The sequence below is a fragment of the Zea mays genome, chromosome 7 (assembly GCF_902167145.1).
Source record: "Zea mays cultivar B73 chromosome 7, Zm-B73-REFERENCE-NAM-5.0, whole genome shotgun sequence".
NCBI lineage: Eukaryota > Viridiplantae > Streptophyta > Magnoliopsida > Poales > Poaceae > Zea > Zea mays.
This window is the reverse complement of record NC_050102.1, coordinates 150,518,553-150,545,666: the sequence shown is the minus strand read 5'-3', so window position 1 is coordinate 150,545,666 and position 27,114 is coordinate 150,518,553. Positions and strand designations below refer to the sequence as shown.

Here is a 27,114-nt window from a genome sequence, read left to right as displayed (position 1 = left end):
CGGAACTCCGGTTCCCCCTCCGCAGGTACGAACAACCCCACTCCGAGGGGGAAGGCCTGCGGAGCAACGGAAGGCCGACGAACGGCGCGCTGTCACCTGCTCCAGCAGCGGCGACGACGACGACTTCTGCTCCGGGGGGCCAAGCAGCGGCAGCGCTGACCTCAGGCTAGATGCCGCTGCCAGGAGGCCCCCGCCCATGCCAAAACTCGTAAGGCAAGGACGGGCAGAAGGCCGTAGAGTTGGAGGTCAGTCCGTGGCCGGCCCCAGCTATCTCGCCGGCAGCAGAACCTCTTCAAGCTGCCGTGGCGGATGTCAGCACCGCGAGCGGCTCCGAAGCCACTCGCGCCCGAAAGCCAGGCACGCTGCAGCTGCCAGCGCCACGGACGACGGCCGCCCTTCCCTCCGATCACTGAGTGAAGGAGCGGGCCGCCGCCCACGCGGGGGCCGACCTCAACTCGGCGCACTCCCCTCCCCAGCCCTGGTGATGAAAATCCTTGAGGCTGAGGGAGGGGCAGAGGCCGCAGCCCGGCTCGCTTTCCCCCACCATCAAGCCGGAGGTCATCATCTCGGGTGACCGCCGGTGGAGGGGAGCAACCGGGCTGCATGATGAAAATCCTTGAAGCCGAACGATGGCTGAGAGGTACCAACTCCCATGGAGTTGCGTTCCTCCAACGAGGAGGCGGAAAGGCGGCGGATACCCCCCATCCGGGGGCTTGGAAGATGGAAAGACACGACGCATAAGGGAGGAAGAAGACATGGTTGCCTTCTGAAAGGAGTCTCCCTCCTTTTAAAGGCAACTCTCCCTACGTGCGCCCCCAGACGCCGCGGGCTAAGTCTACTACAACACGCTCCAAGGCCCTCCCCTGCGACTCGGGGGCTGGGTCCCGCATGTCATGCAAACCGGCTCAGGGCAGAAGAAGCCAAACCGCCGCGCGTGGTGCGCACGACCGCCCAGCGGTTACAAGCGACCCCCACTTTTGCCCAGACCAACGGGCGGAAGGGGCAGGCAGCCATGCAGGCGGCATGCAACCGCGCCAGGTGGATGCGCTTCTCCGACTTCTGACACGCCAGCTTGGAAGCCCAGACCCACGCGTCAAGCAATCGGCGCGCCAGTTGCTGCATGCAAGCAACCGCACCGCCACTCGTGCCACCATCGCGCCTCTTCGGTTGCGGAGCCTATGCCGCGACTCGAGGCGACCCAGCAGCGCCAGCCTGGCGCGTCGGTCAAAGCGACCGAAAGTGGGCCGGCAGTAATGGCGGTGGCAGGCGGGCGGGCGCAGCAGTCACGTCGTCAGCCAGGCTCACGTCTCATCCTGGGACAACAAGAGAGCCTCCTCTCACGGCGTGAAGACGGTGCACCCGTGACCCGTTCCTCGAACGGATCGCGCACGCGCAACGGCCGCCCCGCCAACTACACGCCCCGTCGCATTAACTCCGCGGCGGGACACGCGGCGCCTCTGACGGGAGAAGCGCGCGACGCTTCGCCTTCGCCGTAATAACCGCGTCAAAAAGAGGTACGCCACGTCGTTCAATTTCGTATCCTTTTCCTTTTTCCTCTTTCTCTATCTCTTGCAACAGGGACCGGGAAAGGGGGATACCCCGAAAAGGACCCTTCTCCGTGAAGGAACCGGGCTCCGAGCCCCCCCCTACTGATCAGGGGTTCGAAGACTGGCCCTCCGAAGGGTTCAACAGTCGCCTCAGATCGCGTGGGCCCGACACCCACTACTGGTCAGGGGTTCGAAGGCCAGCCCCCCGAAGGGTTCCATGGCCGCCTCAGGCTACTCGGGCTCCGCGCCCATTACTGATCAGGGGTTCGAAGGCTGGCCCCCGAAGGGTTCACAGTCGCCTCAGACACCGAGCGAGGGATGACCAGGGGTACGTTCGATACATAACCGAGGCTCGGGCTGCGCTCCCGAGGTACCCTAGGACATTTCCGAGACCAGCGGGAACGATCTTGTAACGGAATCCCACCGGAGGGAGGCATCGAGCCCTCGGACCCCGTCGCCAGGGGACCGGGTCCGGCAAATCACCCGCAGGTACTTTTGGGCGTGCCTCTGGGCCCCTAGCCGACACCCAACGAACGGGGCACGGACGTCCACTCGGATTACCCGCTTGCAGCTCACCGGAGACACCATGTTCGGTGCCCATCGAGGGTAACATGGCGCACTCCCCCCTCCTCCTTGCGGAAAGGCGACGTAGGGGCGTATGTAAAAAGCCGAGTCTGTCCCTGATCGTCCTCTCGCCCTGTGCAGAGGCTCGGGGGCTGCTCTCGCAAAAACCGGCTCCGGCCGAACCGTTGACAGCGTCAACATACCAGCCCGAGAGCTTGGGCCCCGACCGTGCACCCGGGCTATGGCCAGTTCGCATGAGGGAACGACCAGACCAACCGAAGCATTACGCAAGGTATTAAGACCTCGAAGGAGTGTAACCACTCCTCCGAGGCCTCGGGGGCTACACCCGGCGGGTGCGCTCGCGCGCACCCACCGGAACGAAATGCAACCGAGAAAGGCTGGTCCCCTTGCAAAAAAGTGCGACGAAAGCCTCCAAGCGAGTGCTAACACTCCCTTCGAGGCTCGGGGGCTACTGTCGGGGACCATAATTAGGGGTACCCTCAAGACGCCTAATTCTCAGCTGGTAACCCCCATCAGCATAAAGCTGCAAAGGCCTGATGGGTACGATTAAGTCAGGGATCGGTCCACACGAGTGACTCGATCACGCTTCACCCGAGCCTAGCCTCGGCCAAGGGCAGCCGACCTCGAGAGACTTCCGTCTCGCCCGAGGCCCCCCTTTTTACGGCGGACACATCACCGGCTCGTCCGAGGCCTTGGCTTCGCTCAGAAGCAATCCTGACTAAATCGCCACACCGACTGACCAAGTTGCAGGAGAATTTAACGCAAAGGTGGCCTGACACCTTTATCCTGACGCGCGCCCCCCCGGCAGAGCCGAAGTGACCGCCGTCACTCCACCGCTCCACTGACCAGTCTGACAGAAGGACAGCGCCGCCTGCGCCACTCCGACTGCAGTGCCACTCGACAGAGTGAGTCTGACAGGCAGTCGGGCCCTGCCAAAGGCGCCATGGGAAACTCCGCTCCGCCCGACCCCAGGGCTCGGACTCGGGCTAAGACCCGGAAGACGGCGAACTCCGCTCCGCCCGACCCCAGGGCTCGGACTCGGGCTAAGACCCGGAAGACGGCGAACTCCGCTCCGCCCGACCCCAGGGCTCGGACTCGGGCTAAGACCCGGAAGACGGCGAACTCCGCTCCGCCCGACCCCAGGGCTCGGACTCGGGCTAAGACCCGGAAGACGGCGAACTCCGCTCCGCCCGACCCCAGGGCCCGGACTCGGGCTAAGACCCGGAAGACGGCGAACTCCGCTCCGCCCGACCCCAGGGCTCGGACTCGGGCTAAGACCCGGAAGACGGCGAACTCCGCTCCGCCCGACCCCAGGGCTCGGACTCGGGCTAAGACCCGGAAGACGGCGAATCTCCGCCTCGCCCGACCCCAGGGCTCGGACTCCGCCCTGGCCTCGGCCAAACGATCTCCGCCTCGCCCGACCCCAGGGCTCGGACTCCGCCCTTGGCCTCGGCCAAACGATCTCCGCCTCGCCCGACCCCAGGGCTCGGACTCCGCCCTGGCCTCGGCCAAACAATCTCCGCCTCGCCCAACCCGGGGGCTCGGGCTCGGCCTCGGCAACGGAAGGCAGACTCGACCTCGACTTCGGAGGAGCCCCCACGTCGCCCTGCCTAGGGCACAGGTCCGCCACGTCAACAGGAAGCGCCATCACCAACCTACCCCGAGCCGACTTGGGACACGAAGGACAAGACCGACGTCCCATCTGGCCAGCTCCGCCGGATGGGCAATGATGGCGCCCCCCAAGCTCTGTGACGACGGCGGCTCTTAGCTCTCTTACGGCAGCAGAGCGACGTCATCAAGGACTCGACCGCTCCAACAGCTGTCCCTCCGCCAGGCTCCGTCGCTCCTCCGACAGCCACGACATCACGCCAGCAAGGTGCCAAGACCTCTCCGGCTGCCACATTGGCATGTACCCAGGGCGCTAGCTCTCTCTCTCTCCGCTAGACACGTAGCACTCTGCTACCCCCCATTGTACACCTGGATCCTCTCCTTACGACTATAAAAGGAAGGACCAGGGCCTTCTTAGAGAAGGTTGGCCGCGCGGGACCGAGGACGGGACAGGCGCTCTCTTGGGGCCGCTCGCTTCCCTCACCCACGTGGACGCTTGTAACCCCCCTACTGCAAGCGCACCTGACCTGGGCGCGGGACGAACACGAAGGCCGCGGGACTTCCACCTCTCTCACGCTCGACTCCGGCCACCTCGCCTCTCCCCCCTTCGCGCTCGCCCACGCGCTCGACCCATCTGGGCTGGGGCACGCAGCACACTCACTCGTCGGCTTAGGGACCCCCCTGTCTCGAAACGCCGACAATAGCGTTGTCAGCCGACCGTTGAACTCGACCGTTGCGTTGGCGACCGTTGCTCCGCTTGGCACACCGGACAGTCCGGTGAATTATAGCGGAGTGGCTTCCCAAATTCCCGAAGGTGGCAAGTTTGGAGTTGATCTCCCTGGTGCACCAGACACTGTCCGGTGGTGCACCAGACACTGTCCGGTGGCACACCGGATAGTCCGGTGCGCCAGACCAGGGTAGCCTTTGGTTGTCTTTTTGCTCTTTTTATTTGAACCCTTTCTTGGACTTTTTATTGGTTTGTGTTGAACCTTTGGCACCTGTAGAACTTATAATCTAGAGCAAACTAGTTAGTCCAATTATTTGTGTTGGGCAATTTAACCACCAAAATCAATTAGGAAAAGGTGTGAGCCTATTTCCCTTTCAGGTGCCACACCTGACAGGTACTGTGCACTGTCCGGTGCGCCTATGGCGGCTGCTCTGACTTCTGCGCGCACTGTTCTTCACTATTCACGTTGCAGACGACCGTTGCGCTACCTAGTCGTTGCTCTGCTGGTGCACCAGACAGTCCGGTGAATTATAGCGGAGCGGCTCTTCTGAAACCCGAAGGTGGCAAGTTTGAAGTCGTACGGCCCTGGGCACCGGACACTATCCGATGGTACACCGGACAGTCTGGTGCGCCAGACCAGGGTTCTCTTCGGTTTCTTTTTCCTCTTTTCTTTTGAACCCTAACTTGATCTTTTTATTGGTTTGTTTTGAACCTTTAGCACCTGTAGAATATATAATTTAGAGCAAATCAGATAGTTCTAATTATTTGTGTTGGGCATTCAACCACCAAAATTATTTATAGGAAAAGGTTAAACCCTATTTCCCTTTCAGTTTTCACGCGATTTTCAAAACCTTGGAAACGAGTTGATATGGTTTCATCCTCATGAAACTAATTTCATTCCATGAAACTAAATTCTCTTAATTGCTATGCTATATCATCAAAAAATTATATGTGCACATCGTCAAAAGTGTTATGAAATTATGAATGAAACAATGACTCTTAATACAATATTTCACTTCACTATTTCATAGGCTAACATACTATTTAAATGTTGCAACTCAATGGCCAATAGAAGATAGTAAAATATGTGAACATGAAACAAACCACTCTCAATGAAGGTTTTCACGCGATTTTCAAAACCTTGGAAACGAGTTGACATGGTTTCATCCTCATGAAACTAATTTCAATCCATGAAACTCAATTCTCTTAATTGTTGTGCATATCATCAAAAAATTCTATGTGCCACACTATTAAATATGCTTGAAATCATAATGATGGTAAACAATCATTGTGAATAGCCTTATTAAACACCCGTAAGGGCAGACGCAATGGTGCCAAGTCAACTCACTATAAGGAGGCCATATTAGCATCTATCCTATGTGACAAGAAATTAAATGATAAGAGAGAGTTGTTATCTATAAATCTGAAGTAAGCCTATATGCAGAAACTAAAGTGGTATAGAGAGTATATATAAGTATTAAAAATAACTATATATCTCTACTATAATACACCATTGCAAAGATTTATCATTGCGGCTAGAGATGGCAATGGGTAAATACCCATCGGGTATTACTACACCATACCCATACCCACGACAAAAAATAACCTCATCGGGTCACCCATATACACTGGTGGGTATGGATTTACCCCCGTACACATACCCACGTGGGTATGGGTCACCCATCGGGTCACCCGTACCCACAATAATTAAACATTTATTAAAATATTATATTATACAAATGTCATGTATATCCATCTAAATAACATCATTTAGTCATCCATTCAACACACCAAAGATAATTGGATAAAGTAGTAACACTATGACAGTACTACATAGCACATTACATGTCTCATTACATGGTCATTAAATTGTCGCTAAGCCTTCTATGAGATTATGGCATGAAAGGTTGTTAAATAGTAAAAAAAGATAGATGACTAAAGTCCAAATTCATGCTTGAGCTAAGTTTATATTGGGTATTTTATACCCATGGGTTAATGGATATGGGTGAAGATGGAACGTTTTAATACCCGTTTACCCATTGGATAAAGATTTTTGCCCGATAATAAACCTACGGGTAAAATATTTAGCTCACATACATACCCCAATTGAGTAAATATCCATCGGATATCGAGTCGCGGGTATCCATTGCCATCTCTAATTGCGGCTGCCCTAATCGCGGACTCGTCGTGATTACGATGCCATAAACAGCGGGACTCCGCACACATGGGAAGGCCGCAAAGGGCAGTTGAGAGCAGGCAGGGGTCAGCGCCGTGGGCCGGGCCGTGACAACGCTGGCAGACGCAGCAACTCAGGATAATTTTCTTTCTTTGTTTGTTTTTTTAAAAATGAAATGATTCAAGACGCAACCGCAAGCGGCAAGACGACCGTTGGAATGGAAGAGCCTCCGCTCGTCTTCCAAACCCGAGAGAATCAGAGAAAGGAAAAAGGACCGGAGGCCGAGAAGAAGCAATATCTTCCCCGGGCCGACCGACTGACCCATGGACCGCCGTCCGCCGCTCGCTGTCTCCCCGCGCCGCCTCCGCCCGCGTCCGCCCCTCGTGCCGGCCTCCACCGTGCAAACGCCTGCAGGTACGACCGGCTGACCCCCCATTGTCAGCGTAGCTATGGTGGGGAGAAGGAAGACCCATCCTCCCCCCTTGGTGCGCCGATTCAATGCTTCCCGATCTGACGCGCGCTGCTCACTCTCCAGGATCGAAGAAGCAGGCGGCGGTCCCGATGCGCGCGTCCGTCTGCGCGATCCCTTCGCCGGTGCGCGCTTCAATCTCCGCCCTCCCGTCGCTGGTCCGCGGCGAACCAAACCCGATGCGCGCGCGCGTGACCTCCGCGCTCCAGCCCCCGACGCACGTCGTGGCCGCGTCGTCGTCGCCCCCAGCGAGGGAGGCGGGCGAGAAGGAGAACTTCCTTCCCGCCGCGGCGCCACCGCCGACGCCCCCGGCAGCTAGGTCGGGTTTCGAGGAGGAGAACCTCCTCCCGGCCGGCGCGGACGCCCACGACGAGCTAGTGGCGCTGAACCTCGCGGCGATCGCCAGGGCAGCGGGCACGCCGGACGGCGGCCCGCTCTTCGTGCGCGGCAGGCTGTACGACGCCTACTCGGCGCGCCGCAACGAGCGGCTCAAGCGCAAGCAGGGCTTCCCCTACTACTACTACTCTGATGAGTTTGCGTCCACGTACTCGGTAGAACCTGAGGCGATGGCGAAGGACCCCTGTGTCGCCGTCGAGCTGTCCAAGCGCCGCGTCGCCAAGAAGGCCTACACCGCCACGAGCGGCGGCGGCGAGTCCGTGAGGAGGTCTATGCCAGCCGTCGACTTTGCGGCCCGCCGCGGAGGGGGCCTGGGGCCGAGGTCCTCTCTCAGGAGCAGCAAGGAGATGAAGAAGGCTTCCGCTGCGTCGGGCGTCAAGGAGAGGAGGGTGAACCCCAGGTCGCTACTTTGCCGGTTCTGAGGGCTGGACACCTTCTCATCTGCGGACTGAACAGAAGAACAGCCTTGTAAATCTGGGATAAATCCCTGCTGTTATGTATTATTAGGTTGATAACAGTGGCACAATTGTCATACCCCTGCAATAATCTATGCTATGCTGAATAGGTGGGATGATATAGAGATTCTTTTTGTATGAGCTGTGCCCATATATTCTGAAACTAAAGTAGTGTGTGTGGAGATCCGGAAGCCGACAGCACGATTTCATAATTTACTAAGTATATCTGTTTGTTTACAACAGGAGCAGCAAGCCAGCAATAGGAAACTAGGCAATTAGGTAGTACTACAAGAACATAAGTATATCTGTTGTGCTCGAAATTAATACGGTACATAAATCCTACAGTACAACACAACACAGTCAATAGGTTGCTGCAGCTCCTGCTAGCTTCCTGAGTAATCTGCTCGCCGCCTCAAGCCCAACCCCAGCTTCCTCCTCACCACTGCTCCTTGCGGCATCGTCGTCGTCCGGGAAGCAGTATGCAGGAGCCTGCCACTGCGCGTCGTCCTCCAGCGCAGCTCCGGGTTCGAAGCTCATCACGAACTGCTGGATCCCCGTCACTGCAGTGCAGATATACTCATTCATGGCAAACAAATCAATCCTAAAAATAAATAAATAAAAAATCGTTGCAGTACAGTGTACAGTACAGTACCGTCGACGAAGTCCCAGCGCACGGGCCGCCCCGTGCGCGCCTCCTCGTAGTAGAAGATGAAGCCGGCCTTGCCCCACACGTGGCAGTCGATCCCGCCCGCGACGCGGCGGCCCACGTACTCGGCGCCGCCGCCGGAGAGCCACCACGGCGGCAGCACGCCCACGGGGAACTGCTCCACGCGGCACGCCTTGGAGTCGAAGTAGAAGCCGGTGCCGTTGTTCCACTCCACGTCGTACAGCGGGTCGGCCGACAGCTGGTGCCGCACCAGGTTCAGGTTCCGCCGCCGCGGCCAGTCGTAGTAGAGGTCCGTCACGCGCAGCGGCGGGCCCGTGGAGGCTTCCGTGTAGTTGGTCAGGTTCGTGAACAGCACCGCGTGGAAACGCTCCGGCCACGGCGTCGGCGACGGATGCCCATCCTTTGCCGTAGTGGTCGTCGTCGCCGTGGCCGCCGCGAGCAGCAGGAGGAGGAAGAGCACAGGGGACGTGGACCACCGGGCGGCGGGCGCCATGTCGCGCGAGCTGGGGACGACTGCGGGCGGAGCGGGCCTTATCTCTGTTGTGTCCTCGTGTCAGCTGCTGGTGGTCACTGCTCAGTGGCTGCCAAATCAAATGAAATGACCACAGGGAAATGGAGATTTCCTATTTCTTTTCTCTCTTTTTCATTATAGCGGAGAACAAAATTCCTTTATGGCCTTATAAAGAAACTAGGGTACCCCGCTGCAGAGAGCCCACACGGCTATCCCTTATTCGCGTGACAGAAGCACCGTACATGAGTCCAAGCGCGGCTCGCCCCAGACACGGGCGGCTACTCAAGACCCACGGCAACACCCGACTCCGCCACGTGGATGGCCCCAAGGACGCCACGTGGCCAGAAGAGGTGGTATACTCCAAGATACTATCAGTGGGTCCGAACCTCCATAAGAAGGCGCCGGACCCCTTACGCACAACCCGGACCTCCGAAGTACGGCCTAGGACCCCCAAGTAAGCAAGCCGGAGCCCTTGGGTGGGATCCGGACCCCCCCTGGGTGAGGTCCGGACCACCCACAGCAAGGTCCCGGGACAGGGAATACCCTGGCCTAGGTCAAGGACAGGCAAGGGTCCGGTACTAACACGTGTCCAGACTTTATCCTGTGCGCTTCCGCCACTCGGCCGGAGATTTCCTCTCCGACATAATCATTAACTTAATATTCCAGCAAACTAATCCATTTTCAGTTTTGTATTTTCAGTTTTCATAGTTGTCCCATTATAAAAATGAGAGAGAATTGATGATGGAAAATGGCCTGAGAGGAGTGGTGCATACTTATTGTTGATTGAGGTGAATTCGAAATTGGTTATTCTTCGTTGTTGATATCTTGGCTGTTCAATAGTTGCTACCCACAATGGAGAAAATTTTGAGGTTATCATCAGTGTTTTGCTTGGAAAAGGCTTGAGACAGAACAAAATGCATTAAAATCGGGATGATCACTCCGCAGGGTATGAAAAACATGGTCTTTAAGGAGTCTAGTCAAACCAAAAATAATCAAGCATACAGAGACATTATGTTTACCTAGTCATTCTGTTTGAACTGATAAATTATGTTTACAACAGTGCTAGAATCGTAGTAAAGAACCAAACAGTACAGAGACATTACCTTGGAATGTTGACGCCGCAACAATAGTATTCCTTGGAGAGCGAAAGAAGACGAGGATTAGGAGCGTCCTGCCATGGTCTTTAAGGAGGACCCAAATCGGCGTCGATGGTAGGTCTGCATTGATCTAGGGCGAGGTTTGGGGCCATGGTCGGGGATGACAGGGTTGTGGGCTGCCAGATTATCATCGATCTGGGGCGATGTCTGGGCGATGGCGGGATTTGGGGGCCGCGTGCTGTCAGCGATGTCGGCGCTGTCGGGATTTGGGGCGAGGTCGGCGCTATCGGTGCTGTTGGGATTTGGGGAGATGTTGGCGCTATCGATCTGGGGCGAGGTCGGCGTTGTCGACGCTCGACCATGGCGGGATTTGGGGGTCGTGCACTTTCGGTAGCCCTGGACCATGGCAGGATTTGGGGGGGGGGGGCGCGGTCATGTTCGCTGCGGGGAAAGACGCGCGTTGTGGGGGAGGCAGATGGCCGAGGGTGAGGAGCCATAGCGGGAACTGTGCGCCGCGGGCGGTGGGGAAGGGCGCATTGCGGGCGAGGAGCCTTAGCGGGAACTGCGCGCCGTGGGCGGTGGGGAAGGGCGGAGGCTTGGTGAAGCTGGGTGGACGCCCACAGTCCGTACATATGGATTAGTAGAGATAATAAAAATGAATTTACTAAAAAAATTAGCATGTAGCAAGGACTTATACAGAAAATACCTTGCAATGAACAGAAATGTTTATGGCATCTAAAGGCTGAAGATCGAAGGTGGTGTTGTCTGTAGGATCATTGACCTGCAATGCATGAGGTTTCTACTTTAGAATATTATTAAGGTTAATGGTCCGCTTTTACTGACTGGTGAGCGAAAGTAAGTAAGCAAGTGCACAAATCCAAAAGAAGAGGCTTTAACAGTATCATCATCTTAGGGGCTTGGTGTTTATGGCTTCATCGTAATAAGGTGGTTTTTGATGGTGTTAGTCCTTCAATTAATGGCTTAAAGACATTTTTTTGGATGAAGTTGAGTACTGGAGGCTTGCCGGTGCTAGACATCTTGAGGCTTTTGTTCCTGGTGCTGGAATTTTTAGGTCAAGGATTCTTTTGGGTGTTTAGTGAAGAGCAGGTGTGTGTGGTCTGCTGGCACTTTTTGCTGTTCAGTCTCCTATTGCGTGCTTGAGAGCACCTAGAGGGGGGGGGGTGAATAGGTGATCCTGTAAAATTCAACACTGATAGCCACAAAACTTAGTTATGAAAGTTAGAACGGCTAAGTAGCTTGAAACGAGCTCTTGAGAACACAGACAATCAAGGAGAGAGCAATAACAAGAGACACGCGATTTTATCCCGTGGTTCGGCCAAGTAACACTTGCCTACTTCCACGTTGTGGCGTCCCAATGGACGAGGGTTGCACTCAACCCTTTTCAAGTGATCCGACGATCAACTTGAATACCACGGTTTTTCCTTGAGATGATTATTCCCGTTTGCGAGGAATCTCCACAAGATTGGAGTCTCTCGCCCTTACAACAAGATCACAATGAAAGCACAGAGTAAGGTTGGGATAAGCAACACACACAAGACACAAATCGCAGTACAATCACGCACACAAGTCACAACTCGAGCTCAAAACACAACGCGCGGAGTTCCCAACTCAAATGGAGCTCAAGTCACTATCTCAAAGAATCGAATGCGTAAAGTTGGAGTATTGGAGTATTAGAATGTTTCTTGTAAGCTTGTGTAGCTCCTCCATGCGCCTAGGGGTCCCTTTTATAGCCCCAAGGCAGCTAGGAGGCGTTGAAGATCAACGAGGAAGGCTATCCTTGCCTTCTATCGAGTGGCACACCGGACAGTCCGGTGCACCACCGGACAGTCACTGTAGACGGTCTGGTGCCGATCTCCTTCCTTTTCTGGCACAGACGACCGTTGCAGCTCTGGGCCGGTTGGCGCACCGGACACTGTCCCGTGCCCCCCGCCGACCGTTGGAGCTGCCACGCGTCGCGCGAAGATTGCGCGACCGACCGTTAGCGCAGACAACCGTTGGCTCACCGGACAGTCCGGTGCACCACCGGACAGTCCGGTGAATTTTAGCCGTACGCTGCTGATCCTCTTCCCGAGAGCGACGAGTTCGCCGCGGACGACTCACCGGACAGTCCGGTGCACCACCGGACAGTCCGGTGAATTATAGTCGTACGCCGCCGTCGAGTCTCGAGAGCGGCCTGTTCACGCGAACTAGCCTGGCGCACCGGACACTGTCCGGTGCACCACCGGACAGTCCGGTATGCCAAGCCGAGCTGAAGTTGGCTGCACACAGCCACCTCTTTTGCAATTCTTTCTTTTCCTGTTTCTAGCACTTAGACACAATATGTTAGTACTCAAAACAATGTACTAAGTCTAGAAACATACCTCTTGTCTTGATTTGCACTTTTCTCTTCATTTAGCACATTAGAACTTAATTAAATGTGTTGGACACTTAATCACCAAAACATAATAGAAATTGCCCAAGGGCACATTTCCCTTTAAATCTCCCCCTTTTTGGTGAATTATGCCAACACATCCAAAAGCAACCAAAAGAAGTGCAACATCAATGCAATTGAAAACAAAATTGTCTTTGCACAAGTTTTGACATATTTGGATAAATCTTTACCACCACTTGGTTTGTTTTTGCAAATCAAATTCATTTTCCTATCTCTAATTCAAACTCACTTGTTTGGGCATCAAGAGAGATAATCCAAGAGTGAAAATGATCAAGAGCCAAAAACTCCCCCTTTTTCCCATTATCAAAATTCTCCCCCATAAGAGACAAAATTTTGCAATTAGAGTATTTTGGCAAATCAAAAGCTCTAACTCTATTGTTTTCAAAATTCACAAGTGGTAGCTGATCCATTTGCTTGCTTTGGCCTTAATTTCTCCCCCTTTGGCATTAAGCACCAAAACGGGATTATTCTTGGCCCTTTAACCCCATTGCCTCACCAAAAAATGTCAATTAAGAGCAAAAAGGCAATAAGAGTATACGAATGAACTTGGAATTAAGTACACTAATACCGGAGTGCAGTGGAAGTCTTTGCATGGTCCAAGTTCACCTTTCCCATTCAATCCACCTTTGAGACTACATCAAGTATACTCAAACAAACGGATTAGTTTCAAAGGGTCAAGTTGTAGCACATCTCCCCCTAAATATGTGCATCACTCACACATGGACTTGTGAGGTTCGGGGATCCCTTGCACAACATGAGCACCATAAATAAGTAACAAATTACATAAATGCATAAAGTAACATGATCAAAGGCATAGAACACATGTATGCTATAGATCAATCCAAGTTACGCGAATCTAAGACATTTAGCTCACTACGCAACCTACAGAACCTTTTCTCATATAAAGGCTTGGTGAAGATATCGGCTAGCTGGTTCTCGGTGTTAATATAGTACACCTCGATATCTCCCTTTTGCTGGTGGTCTCTCAGGAAGTGATGCCGGATGTCTATGTGCTTAGTGCGCTGTGTTCAACAGGATTATCCGCCATGCAGATTGCACTCTCATTGTCACATAGGAGTGGGACTTTGCTTAGATTGTAGCCAAAGTCCCGGAGGGTTTGCCTCATCCAAAGTAGTTGCGCGCAACACTATCCTGCGGCAACATACTCGACCTCAGTGGTGGATAGGGCAACAGATGTTTGTTTCTTTGACCTCCAAGACACCAGGGACCTTCCTAGGAATTGGCACATCCCTGATGTACTCTTCCTATCAACCTTGCACCCGGCATAATCGGAGTCTGAATATCCAATTAAGTCAAAGGTAGACCCCTTTGGATACCAGATCCCGAAGCAAGGCGTAGCAACTAAATATCTAAGAATTCGCTTAACGGCCACAAGGTGACATTCCTTGGGGTCGGATTGAAATCTAGCACACATGCATACACTAAGCATAATGTCCGGTCTACTAGCACATAAATAAAGCAAGGAACCTATCACAAACCGGTATGCCTTTTGATCAATGGACTTACCTCCTTTGTTGAGGTCGACACGTCCGTCGGTTCCCATCGGTGTCTTCGCGGGCTTGGCATCCTTCATCCCAAACCTCTTGAGAAGATCTTGAGTGTACTTCGTTTGGGAGAGGAAAGTGCCATCCTTGAGTTGCTTCACTTGGAACCCAAGGAAGTAGGTCAACTCGCCCATCATAGACATCTCAAACTTTTGAGTCATCACCCTGCTAAACTCCTCACAAGACTTTTGATTAGTAGAACCGAATATTATGTCATCGACATAAATTTGGCACACAAAAAGGTCATTGTCACAAGTCTTAGTGAAAAGAGTGGGATCGGCTTTCCCAACCTTGAAAGCATTAGCAATTAAGAAATCTCTAAGGCATTCATACCATGCTCTTGGGGCTTGCTTAAGTCTATAGAGTGCCTTAGAGAGCTTAAAAACGTGGTCGGGATACCTGTCATCCTCAAAGCCAGGGGGTTGTTCCACGTACACCTCCTCCTTGATTGGCCCGTTGAGGAAAGTGCTCTTCACATACATTTGAAACAACCTGAAAGAGTGGTGAGCGGCATAGGCTAATAATATTCGAATAGACTCTAGCCTAGTCACAAGAGCAAAAGTCTCCTCGAAATCCAAACCTGCGACTTGGGCATAACCTTTTGCCACAAGTCGAGCCTTGTTTCTTGTCACCACCCCGTGCTCGTCTTGCTTGTTGCGGAACACCCACTTGGTTTCCACAACATTTTGCTTGGGACATGGCACAAGGCTCTAAACTTCATTCCTCTTGAAGTTGTTGAGCTCTTCCTGCATGGCCAACACCTAGTCCGGATCCTGCAAGGCCTCTTCTACCCTGAAAGGATCAATAGAAGAGACAAACAAGTAATGCTCACAAAAATTAGCTAAACGTGAGTGAGTTGTTACTCCCTTGCTTATGTCACCCAGAATCTGATCGACAGGGCGATTTCTTTGGATCGTCGCTCGGAGTTGAGTTGGAGGGGCCAGTGATGCTTCTTCCTCCATAACTTGTTCTTCTTGTGCTCCCCCTTGGTCACACGCTTCTTCTTGAGGAACCTATCCATCATCTTGAGTTGGGGGATGCACCATAGTTGAGGAAGAAGGCTGATCTTGCTCCTGTTGTTCCTGTGGTCGCACATCTCCAATCGCCATCGTGCGTATTGCGGCCGTTGGAACATCATCTTCATCTACATCATCAAGATCAACTTGCTCTCTTGGAGAGCCATTAGTCTCATCAAATACAACGTCGCTAGAGACTTCAACTAAACCCGATGATTTATTGAAGACTCTATACGCCCTTGTATTTGAGTCATACCCTAGTAAAAACCCCTTCTACTGCCTTGGGAGCAAATTTAGAATTTCTACCTTTCTTCACTAGAATGTAACATTTGCTCCCAAATACACGAAAGTATGAGATGTTGGGTTTGTTACCGGTAAGAAGTTCGTACGAGGTCTTCTTGAGGAGGCGATGTAGGTAGAGCCGGTTTATGGCGTGGCAAGCTATGTTCACAACTTCCGACCAAAACCGCTCGAGCGTCTTGAATTCTCCAATTATCGTTCTCACCATGTCGATAAGCGTCCTGTTCTTCCTCTCTACCACACCATTTTGTTGTGGTGTTTAGGGAGCGAAGAACTCGTGCTTGACACCTTCTTCCTCAAGATACTCCTCCACTTGCAAATTCTTGAACTCAGACCCGTTGTCGCTTCTTATCTTTTTCACCTTGAGCTCAAATTCATTTTGAGCCCGTCTTAGAAAGCGCTTGAGGGTCCCTTGGGTTTTTGATTTATCCTGCAAAAAGAACACCCAAGTGAAGTGGGAAAAATCATCAACAATAACAAGACCATACTTCCTCCGATGCTAAGGTAGGCGACGGGTCCGAAGAGGTCCATATGTAGTAGCTCCAGTGGTCTTGATGTTGTCATCACATTCTTGTTGTGATGAGTGCTCCCCACTTGTTTTCCTGCCTAACAAGCTGCATAAGGTCTATCTTTCTCGAAACAAACATTTGTTAGTCCTAACACATGTTCTCCCTTTAGAAGTTTATGAAGGTTCTTCATCCCAACATGTGCTAGACGACGATGCCACATGTAACACCCGGAATTTGGGGTATAAAATTTCTTTGCTCATATTCGCAAATTCAGGTGTTACTCCTCTCTTCTCATCTTCCCCAATCTCCTCTTTCTCTTTTCTATAGAAGAAGAGTGGTTATTTTTATTTGTAGATGTAATTATAATCTAGTAGGCTAAACCCTAAGGGAACAATGATCATTGCATCATGTTTGAAGGCATTTATTTTTGTTTGACGAATGGTTTGCTTGATCTTTCATTTAATCATTAATTTGCGCATAATATCAAACTGAAATAAAAAGAAAAGAGAAAGAAAAGAGAAAGAAAAGAAAAAATAGAAATCAGCCCCCTCAGCCCACCTCCTCTCCCCTGGCCCATTTCGGCCAGCCCAGCCGCCCCCTCTTCCCCCCCCGCTCGGCCCAGTGCCATCTCTCCCTCGTGGGCCCGCGCGTGGCCTTGGCCCAAGCCAGCGCCCCCAGCCTCGCGGACGCGTGCCCCCGGCCCAGCACGCGTGCCAGCCCCACTGCCCACCCCAGCTCCCACGCGAGCGCGGCCCAGCCCCCCGCCGCGGCAGCTCAGCGCGCCAGCGCCGCGCCCCCAGCTTCCCAGCGCGCGCGCCAGCCCCCCCAGCCCAGCTTCGCGCGCGAGCTCAGCCCAGCGCGGCCTGCCGCGCTCCCACCCAGCGCCCGTTGCAGCCCTGCGCGCACGCGCCCATCGCGCGCACGTCCGCGCGTGGAGCGCTGCCGCCGCCGCTGCCGCCCAGTGGGGCCCACGCGCCTGGAAGCAATGTACTTCTTCCCAAATCGAACCGGCTACGCGAAACTCCAGTAGAACAACCGCCAACGCCCAGTTTTCTCGCACGCAACGCCACGACTTCGCCACGATCCGCCGTCGGAGCCGCGCCCCGCCCGGAGCGCCGCCGCCGTCGCCAAACTCACGGGCGCAGCGCCTCGCGGTGCTTCGCCGAGGTGAGCTCGCCCCCCATCCTCTCTTCCCAACCACGGACTCTCCCTGCAACACCTCGTCGCGCCGTTCTCCTTCCCCGGCGATGACCTCGCTCTGCCGCTGCCCAGCTTCGCGGCCAGGAGGCCCTCCGCGTGGCTGCTCCCCTGTCGCGCGACACCTAGCCCCGACCACCTGCGCAGCGTGCCTCGCCCCTGCATGTCGCAGCCGAACTCGCGCCGCTCGCTGCGCCTGCTGCACGCCCAGCTGCTAGGCGTGCCTAGTGCAGCCTCTGCGCACAACCCTCGCATGCTCTTCACCGTGCCTCGCCACTGTTATTTAGCGCGTCGCGTACTCGTCAAGTCTCACGCGCGCGGTTTCGCACGTGATCACGGGTATTGCGCACGCCGTCGTCGTCGTTTGCATAGTCCTCACGCTCTTTCGCGCGTGTCGCGCGCGCAATCTGCGCGCATTAGTAATCACTTCGCTATAATCGTCCATACGCATTAGTCAATTAATTCTCGTTTTAATCATTGATTAATTGATAATTCACTTTATCTAAAATATCCCACACAAATAATTTATGTTAACTAAGTTGAACTTAGAAAAATATAGTTTTTCGCGTTTAAGCGTAATATAGGTTGTCTGTTCGTCACGTCATTATTTAGCCACAGATTGTTAACTATTCGATGTGTCGTGCGTCGCGCGCGCTGTTGTGTGTGATGTTTCGCGCACACGCAGCACGTCGTCAGGGTCCCGACGACGTTCGTCTACCCCTCGTCTACCCCCCCGAACCCGCTCGTCTACCCCCCGTCTACCCCTCATCTACCCCCCGTGTGCATTCGTGTCGCTCGCCATCGCCCGCGCATCGCGCATTAAATCGTCGCGTGCCGTTTGCGCGCGTTGCGCGTGTTGTTCGCACGCGTTATCACGCGCCATTTCTGCATGCCGTGCGTTGTCCGCGCGCTAAGTCGCACGAGCCCGCGCGCCATTCGTGTATGTCACGCGTTGTTCGCACGCGTTGTGCGTGTCATCGCGTCGTTCGCGCATGTCGCACGTGCTGTTTCGCGTGTCGCGCGCTGTGAGCGCGCGATATTTAACCGTTCGATTATAATCACTCATGTCGATTAATTAACTATTTGTTTAATCGTCCACTATTAAAAATAGTAAAATAGTCAAAGCAAAGTAGTGCTTTTAATTTATATTTGGTATGATAATGTCAATTTGTGTAATTATAATTAAGCCGAATTAAATATTATAATTTATATCCGCTTAGTGTAAACGTGATATCTCTCGACCGTAGCGTCGGTCGTCTCAGTTCCGTTCTCACGTAGTCGTAGATGCGAATTCTATGTCGCAGGCTTATTTATTTGATCTATATTGTTGTATGGTGTATTGTTTCCTTCCGTTTCAAGAATGTTGGATGTATGTTTGCACTCGCGTAGATATCGGGCCATTCGTGGAGTCTGAGGGAATTGCAGGAGAAGACCCTGAGCAGCAGCAGCTTGGTGAAGGCAAGTGTCCTCTGACCCATTATGTCCCATTTACTTTATAAATACACTGTCTCGCATACTATGAACAACCTAAGGATTGACTAGCTTTCTATTACCTGGTCCTTGATTACCTTTTGGGCTACTATGGTTAGATTCATGCTATTGCTTTACTTTAATCAATGAACATGATGTGAACACTTATGATACGATGTTGTCTCTATGATTATGATGTTGGACTGGTGATACTTTAGGGGGCTCGAGCGGTTTCTCGAGTACCTCTCTGTAAGGACCTGTTCGTTGAGAGACCACTCGAGATAACAGTGCAACCATGAGGGTGAAATGGGACGCCCTTAGCTAATTAATTAGAGGAACTAGAGGTGTAGTTGCTTCGCCGTCGTGCCGTCAATGGGGGTCCAGGCACAGTGCTTGCTCTGCCGAGGCTGAGTGTCGAGGTTCTTTCGTTTTGCTTTTGTTAGTCACCCTCCTGCGGGGAGAGGTACTGTGTTTATCAAACTGGAGAAACCTAATGGGCGGCTATGACCTCTAGGGAATCTTTGTAAAAGCTACATAGTGATACCCTGCTGGACCACCTAGGAAGTGATCAATGGGGAGTCATGATCCCCGGGCAAAATGGGAATCACGGCTCATGGGTAAAGTGTGCGACCTCTGCAGAGGGCATCGAAACTGATATATCAGCCGTGCTCACGGTTAAGAGCAGCCTTGGGATCCTCTTTGATTAGAGATACTCCGGATGCACCGTAGATGATGACTGTAATGATGATGGTTAATGATGGTGACTTTAATTATGAATTCTAGTATTTCCTATCTAAGGAGGTACTTTTTGGGGTTATAACTTGGGTTTTATGATAAATCTAGCTTCTACTAATAATAAATACTTGACCAACTAAAAACAACTGCTTGAGCCTAACCCCACATAAAAGCTAGTCCACTTCAGCCAAACGGGGCATTTGTTGAGTACGTTGATGTGTACTCATCCTTGCTTTACCACAAACACCAGGTTGTCCACATTGCAACCACTGCTCAGGAGAAGATGAAGCCGTGGAAGGAGACTTCCAGGAGTTCCAAGACTACGACGGGTTCTAGGTGTGGGTTGGCGGCAACCCCCAGTCAGCTGCCTGTGAAGGCCCTATCTTTACTGTCTTTCGCTTAGCACTTTGATTTACCCATTAAGTCGATGACTATGTGGATGTCCCTGACTCTGTGATGTAATAAGTTAATACTCTTTTATGTTATTATTCGAGCACTGTGCGATGATGTTCATTTATGTAATCGCTGTGTACGTGAGTTCTGATCCTGGCACGTACATAGTTCGCATTCGGTTTGCCTTCTGAAACCGGGTGTGACACCACAGCCGGTCCATGCTAGTCTTAGCTATTAAGCATGCATCTAGATCAGCCTCCTCTTTCGAAAAATCAACTAAGTAGAGTTTGTCGTCTAATACACCCTTAAATGCTAATGAACCATCACTCGTTCTAAAGACAGAAACATCAATATTGGTAAATAGACAATTATAACCCATGTTACATAATTGACTCACAGACAATAAGTTGTACCCGAGCGATTCAACTAAGAACACATTGGATATAGAATGCTCGGATGAAATTGCTATCTTGCCCAAGCATTTGACCTTGCCTTGGTTCCCATCTCCAAAAATAATCGTATCCTGGGAATCTTTGTTCTTGACGTAGGAGGTGAACATCTTCTTCTTCCCCGTCATGTGGTTTGTGCACCCACTGTCGATAATCTAGCTTGAGCCCCCGGATGCATAAACCTGCAAGGCAATTTACACTTGGGTTTTAGGTACCCAACTCTTGTTGGGTCCTACAAGGTTAGTCACAATAGCCTTTGGAACCCAATACAAGACTTGTCTCCCTTGCATTTGGATCCCAACTTTCTAGCCACTACTTTATCATTCTTATATAAGAGCGCAAATGAAGTATTGCAAGCATGGTAAATGGTAGAAGGCTCATTACATACTCTCCTAGGCACATGATGCACAACATGATTTTTCCTAGGCCTACTTCTACCATGCACAAAAGTAGAGCTAGAGGCAAACATAGCATGTGAATCAAAAGCATTATGATCATAATTCGAGCACCTAGAATATTTTCTATCATAAATGTAGGCATGACACTTTTGAAAATTACTAGCATAGGAGCCTTCCCTTTCTCCTTGTTGATAGTGGGAGCCTTTTAGCTTGTTAAGTTCTTGGTTTCCTTTTGAAAACCAAGTCCATCCTTAATAGAAGGGTGTCTACCAATTATGTAGGCATCCCTAGCAAATTTTAATTTATCAAAATTAATTTTGCAAGTCTTAAGTTGAGCATTAAGACTTGCCACCTCATCATTTAGTTTAGTAATAGAAATAAGGTGTTCATTACATGTATCCACATCAAAGTCCTTGCATCTATTGCAAATAACAACATGCTCTACACATGAACTAGATTTATTAGCTTCCTCTAGCTTAGAATTTAAATCATCATTCAAAATCTTTAAACTAGAGATAGATTCATGGCAGCTAGATAACTCAGAAGATAACATTTCATTTCTTTTAGTTTCTAAAGCAAGAGATTTTTGTACACTAACACATTTGTCATGTTCTTCATATAAAATGTCCTCTTGATTCTCTAGCAATCTATCTTTTTCATTTAGAGCATCAATTAACTCATTGATTTTATCTACTTTAACTCTATCTAAACCCTTAAATAAATCAGTATAATCTACTTCATCATCACTAGAATCATCATCGCTAGAAGTAGTGTACTTAGGGGTATCTCGAACGCTTACCTTCTTCTCCTTGGCCATGAGGCAAGTGTGGCGTTCGTTGGGGAAGAGAGAAGACTTGTTGAAGGCCGAGGCAGCGAGTCCTTCGTCGTCGGAGTCGGATGAAGAGCAGTCCGAATCCCATTCTTTGCCAAGGTGCGCCTCGCCCTTCGCCTTCTTGTAAGCCTTCTTCTTCTCCCTCTTTCCATGCTTTTCTTGTTCCTGGTCATTATCATTATCGGGGCATTGTGCTATAAAATGACTAGTCTTACCCCATTTAAAATAGGAGCGCTTTCCCCTTGCTTTGTTCTTGTTGGGGTACTCCTTGCGCCCTTTTAGTGCGGCCTTGAAGTGCTTGATGATTAGGGCCATCTCTTCTTCGTTTAGCCCGGCAGCCTCAACTTGTGCCACCTTGCTTGGTAGCGCCTCCCTGCTACTTGTTGCTTTGAGAGCAACGGGTTGAGGCTCGTAGACGGATAGAGGACCATTAAGAGCATCATCCACGTATCACGCTTCCTTTACCATCATACGCCCGCTCACGAATTTTTCGAGTATCTCCTCGGACGTCATTTTGGTGTACCTGGGATTTTCACGAATGAGGTTTACAAGATGGGGGTCAATTACCGTGAATGACCTTAGCATAAGCCAGACGACGTCGTGGTCCGTCCATCTTGTGCTTCCATAGCTTTTAATTTTGTTGACCAGGGTCTTGAGCTTGTTGTAGGTTTGTGTTGGCTCCTCTCCCCTGATCATCGCAAAAATCTTCCTAGCTCGCCTTCCACCAACTCCATTTTGGTGATGATGGTGGCGTCGTTTCCCTCATGTGATATCTTGAGGGTATCCTAGATTTGCTTGGCATTGTCCAAGCCGCTCACCTTGTTGTACTCATCTCTGCACAAAGATGCTAGCAAAACAGTGGTAGCTTGTGCATTCTTATGAATTTGCTCATTAATAAACACAGGGTTATCCGTACTATCAAAATGCATTCCATTTTCAACTATCTCCCAAATACTAGGATGGAGAGAAAATAAGTGACTACGCATTTTGTGACTCCAAAAAGAGTAGTCTTCTCCATCAAAGTGTGGAGGTTTCCCAAGAGGAATTGATAACAAATGAGCATTAGAATTGAATGGAATACGAGAATAATCAAATGAATAATTTTGATTAACCGGTTTCCTTCTAGACGAGTCATCATCGTCGTCGCCTCTTGGTGAAGAAGAAGATTCATCGCTGTTGTAGTAGACGATCTTCTTGATGCACCTCTTCTTCTTCCCGTCCTTCTTCTTGTGACTCGAGCCAGAGTCAGTGGGCTTGTCATCTCTTGGCTCATTCAAGATGGACTCCTTCTCCTTGTCGTTGACCACCATCCCATTTCCCTTAGGATCCATCTCTTCGGGCTATTAGTCCCTTATGTGAAGAGAACCTGGCTTTGATACCAATTGAGAGCACCTAGAGGGGGGTGAATAGGTGATCCTGTAAAATTTAACACTAATAGCCACAAAACTTAGTTATGAAAGTTAGAATGGCTAAGTAGCTTGAAACAAGCTCTTGAGAACACAGACAATCAAGGAGAGAGAAATCACAAGAGACACGTGATTTTATCCCGTGGTTCGGCCAAGTAACACTTGCCTACTTCCACGTTGTGGCGTCTCAATGGACGAGGGTTGCACTCAACCCCTTTCAAGTGATCAGACGATCAACTTGAATACCACGGTTTTTCCTTGAGATGATTATTCCCGTTTGCGAGGAATCTCCACAAGATTGGAGTCTCTCGCCCTTACAACAAAGATCACAATGAAAGCACGGAGTAAGGTTGGGATGAGCAACACACACAAGACACAAATTGCAGCACAATCACGCACACAAGTCACAACTCGAGCTCAAAACACAACGCGCGGAGTTCCCAACTCAAATGGAGCTCAAGTCACTATCTCAAAGAATCGAATGCGTAAAGTTGGAGTATTGGAGTCTTAGAATGTTTCTTGTAAGCTTGTGTAGCTCCTCCGTGCACCTAGGGGTCCCTTTTATAGCCCCAAGGCTGCTAGGAGCCGTTGAAGATCAACAAGGAAGGCTATCCTTGCCTTCTGTCGAGTGGCGCACCGGACAGTCCGGTGCACCACCGGACAGTCACTATAGACGGTCCGGTGCCGATCTCCTTCCTTTTCTGGCACAGACGACCGTTGCAGCTCTGGGCCAGTTGGCGCACCGGACACTGTCCGGTGCACACCGGACAGTCCGGTGCCCCCCGCTGACCGTTGAAGCTACCACGCGTCGCGCGAAGATTGCGCGGCCGACCGTTGGCGCAGACGACCATTGGCTCACCGGACAGTCCGATGCACCACCGGACAGTCCGGTGAATTTTAGCCGTACGCAGCTGATCCTCTTTCTGAGAGCGACGAGTTCGCCGCGGACGACTCACCGGACAGTTCGGTGCACCACCGGACAGTCCGGTGAATTATAGTCGTACACCGTCGTCGAGTCCCGAGAGCGGCCTATTCACGCGGACTAGCCTAGCGCACCAGACACTGTCCGGTGCATCACCGGACAGTCCAGTGCACCACCGGACAGTCCGGTGTGCCAAGCCGAGCTGAAGTTGGCTGCACACAGCCACCTCTTTTGCAATTCTTTCTTTTCCTTTTTCTAGCACTTAGACACAATATGTTAGTACTCAAAACAATGTACTAAGTCTAGAAACATACCTCATGTCTTGATTTGCACTTTTCTCTTCATTTAGCACATTAGAACTTAATTAAATGTGTTGGGCACTTAATCACCAAAACATAATAGAAATTGCCCAAGGGCACATTTCCCTTTCAGTGCTGCTGTTTCCAGGCGCATATATGGAGGCTGCAGTTCTGTGCGCAGCAGGAGTTGATGGTTTTGTGTTTTGCCTATTTTGGCATTGTACTTTGGTCCATTTTGGACTGTTTTCTTCTCTTAATTTAATGATGCGCAGCTCTCCTGTGTGTTTAAGAAAAAAAGGTTAATGGTGCACCCACTAAAAATGCATTAATTTGCTCTTACTTATTAGACAGGTAGATTTGTACCTTTGTTAAATAAAGTTCAGCACAGTAGGCTTCTTGAATTCTTTTGTTTACACTAATAAGTTTTACCTGAACCCAAAACCACCATCATGATAGAAGGGGCAATAAGATGAATTAACTTCTCCTTGACCAAGTAAGCATATCTGCTACAAATGCTTACAAGTAAAAATATTACCTCATAACCCATTTTATCAATCATTTCCTTAACAACTTGATATATGGTCGCTCGTGCCTATAACAGAAAGGTGTTATATAGACTACATCAAGCAGAACAGATAGTATGAAACAATAGAATTGATGACTATAGAAGGAATTACATTGTGGACATTACGAATAGCTGCCATCAGAAGAACGCTTGGCATCTCCACTGAGAAAATTGAGAGGGTAGACATGCATTAATGTCAATAAAAAATTCCTACTTCTAAATTCACCAAATCAAACTAAAAGATTATGTACAAACAATGATCAGGAGTAAAGTTCTGCTTCCATCTTCAATCCTCAAAACAATAGTAGGTTGCGGTGCACTCTCTGGAATATTTCTCCCTTGAAAATTACTATGGACACAACACAAGTTCTTTCCATCTCGCATCTTTATCACATATCCTTCTGATCCACTTCTCACCTCAACTGGAAAAGAACACAAAACCAGATTTTACCTTAGGAACAGGTACTGGAGACACACCAAAGTACTACCAGTAGCTATTTTGTAAATTGACTATTTAATATTCAAATTGCTTTTCATTCCATCAACATAATTTAATTTGTGTTGAGTTCAAACATGATTTCGATTCAAATTGTCAACTTGCAACTTGCATATAGTAATGTATGGTACCAATGATGATATAATATGCACAATAGTTTGCAACAGAGGCACAATATCAGTACAGTTACAAGATAAATTACAAGTTGCAATGGAATGCATTCAGATTTTTCATTCACACAATAAGATGCTTGAGACAAATGAGCAAAACATGGAATGTCAAGCAACTAATCACATAGGAAAATTAAGTCTAGAGTAGCAAATAAATAAAGCCTAAGTAAAACTTGAATGTTGTGTGGCATTCTCCATATAAAAGCAGACCATCTTGTGTGAAGAATTACCTGCTTCTAGCACAGTAGAATTAACATAGTCTTTGTCACTCTCGCTAGAGTTTCTAGCCATGTATCCATTACCATCAGAAGACGAGCTGAAGCTACAGCATGGACCTATGTTCTTCGTAGATGTTTGAGAGATGGGAGAAATGAATCTTGAAATGTTTCTGTATTTTGAAATGGCACCAAAAAATGCAATCCCAAGCTGCCCGGATTTGGTCAGGGAGTTGTTGATCAGCACAACAGCAGGCAGTTTCGCTTGCATTGGAGGATGGCAGAGAACAGGTACCTCCATCGCCATCAATCTGCCTCAATGAAAAAATGGAATAAATAAATAAATATCCGTGTCCAGATAATGTTGTGCAGGAATAACCAAGTGACCTCTAGAAGCAGAAAAGTCAGAAAATGATTCTTGGCCTGTGCCTATGCTGCAACTATCATTTTTATTTTTCCAAAAACAACTATCAGTTTTCAATTTCATGACACTGACGTATCAACCTACAATTTGGATTCAGAAATAAGTTGGATTGCAGTCTTGATCTACAAGTGCTGGACCTTATTTTATATCTCAGCCCCAAACCATAGCGTCGGATGCCTAAACAATTTTCTGCCGAATCAAGCACCTAAACCTGATAGTAAAATAGCACACTTACACAACCATTTCCATGTTGATAGGTTGAAATATTATTTACTTGATTACTTTAGACAGAGAGAAGTACATATATAGAGTTTTTTTAGTTGACATAACTCAATAAAAAACATGTATTAAACTCAAACAGTAAATCTTGGGCACCCCGTCAACCAAATTACTGATAATATACTACTCCCTCTGATAGTCCCTTTGACACTGGCACAAGATTAAGGTAAGGAATACAATGACCCTACTGCCACCAATTGTTGCTAAGTTAAGGTAGAATGGTAGATAACACATTCACTGAATTGATTAGGGCGCCTTTAAGCAAGTGTAGACATGGAATGGAAGAATGAAGATAAAAGATATCACAAAGTTGTGATGGACTTATATTCCAAAAGACTTCCAGAAAATCACCCAAAAACATGGTTTTTGGGAGCAGCCTAAAAATTATTGGGAATGGATTTTCTTTTAATCTCCAACAGTTCCCCTAAATATATACAAAAAATAATTTAACCTTTGATGCCGACGAGCATCCAGTCGCACTCCACAGTGAAGTTGACAAACTCACCATTCAGCGGCGCCACCACCATCCTTATGAGTCACCGGGACAGACACAACCACCCTGAGGGGCCATGGCTGCAACCGATAATCGCACATCTTGACGTCGACGGGCGGCGGCTATGGCGCCTGTTGGTACATCTCGATGTCCATGGGTGACCACACAGGTAGGATGGTCCAGTAAGTCAGCTTAGCCCAATCATATGAACTCACAAGTCACAGCTCACCCAGTTTCCCTCACGGCACCAAATATTTGATCCACAGATATTCCTCCCCTAGAGACACGAAC

The 27,114-nt window shown here is 50.1% G+C and overlaps 3 protein-coding genes across 3 annotated transcripts; 1 reads left to right on the top strand and 2 right to left on the bottom strand.

The window, feature by feature from the left end:
* Positions 1–6,786: 6,786 nt before the first annotated feature.
* LOC103633109 (uncharacterized) lies at positions 6,787–8,558 on the top strand. Its single transcript, XM_008654785.3, has 2 exons — positions 6,787–7,057; positions 7,179–8,558. Exons 1-2 carry the CDS (start codon positions 6,967–6,969, stop codon positions 7,928–7,930), a joined length of 843 nt encoding a protein of 280 aa, XP_008653007.1. The 5' UTR covers positions 6,787–6,966; the 3' UTR covers positions 7,931–8,558.
* On the bottom strand, positions 8,211–9,224 carry LOC103633108 (uncharacterized). The gene is made up of 2 exons (NM_001151195.2): positions 8,616–9,224; positions 8,211–8,523 (listed from the first exon to the last, which is right to left on the bottom strand). The coding sequence occupies exons 1-2, from the start codon at positions 9,121–9,123 to the stop codon at positions 8,324–8,326; spliced, it is 708 nt and encodes a 235-aa protein (NP_001144667.2). The 5' UTR covers positions 9,124–9,224; the 3' UTR covers positions 8,211–8,323.
* Positions 9,225–10,929: 1,705 nt separating this feature from the next.
* Positions 10,930–25,934, bottom strand: LOC103634274 (bifunctional nuclease 2). The gene is made up of 6 exons (XM_008655837.2): positions 25,643–25,934; positions 24,998–25,168; positions 24,859–24,908; positions 24,717–24,773; positions 24,545–24,610; positions 10,930–11,019 (listed from the first exon to the last, which is right to left on the bottom strand). Exons 1-6 carry the CDS (start codon positions 25,932–25,934, stop codon positions 10,930–10,932), a joined length of 726 nt encoding a protein of 241 aa, XP_008654059.1.
* Between the last annotated feature and the right edge of the window lie 1,180 nt (positions 25,935–27,114).

Excerpts from the sequence above, each read along its gene's own strand:
- LOC103634274 (XM_008655837.2), bottom strand. The coding sequence starts at position 25,934 with ATGGCGATGGAGGTACCTGTTCTCTGCCATCCTCCAATGCAAGCGAAA. Across the intron at positions 25,169-25,642 it reads TTCTACTGTGCTAGAAGCAG|TTGAGGTGAGAAGTGGATCA; the intron begins GTAATTCTTCAC and ends GTTCTTTTCCAG. Across the intron at positions 24,611-24,716 it reads TTGATAAAATGGGTTATGAG|GTAAAACTTATTAGTGTAAA; the intron begins GTAATATTTTTA and ends TTTTGGGTTCAG.
- LOC103633108 (NM_001151195.2), bottom strand. The coding sequence starts at position 9,123 with ATGGCGCCCGCCGCCCGGTGGTCCACGTCCCCTGTGCTCTTCCTCCTC. Across the intron at positions 8,524-8,615 it reads GCGCTGGGACTTCGTCGACG|TGACGGGGATCCAGCAGTTC; the intron begins GTACTGTACTGT and ends TCTGCACTGCAG.
- LOC103633109 (XM_008654785.3), top strand. The coding sequence starts at position 6,967 with ATGGACCGCCGTCCGCCGCTCGCTGTCTCCCCGCGCCGCCTCCGCCCG. Across the intron at positions 7,058-7,178 it reads CACCGTGCAAACGCCTGCAG|GATCGAAGAAGCAGGCGGCG; the intron begins GTACGACCGGCT and ends CTCACTCTCCAG.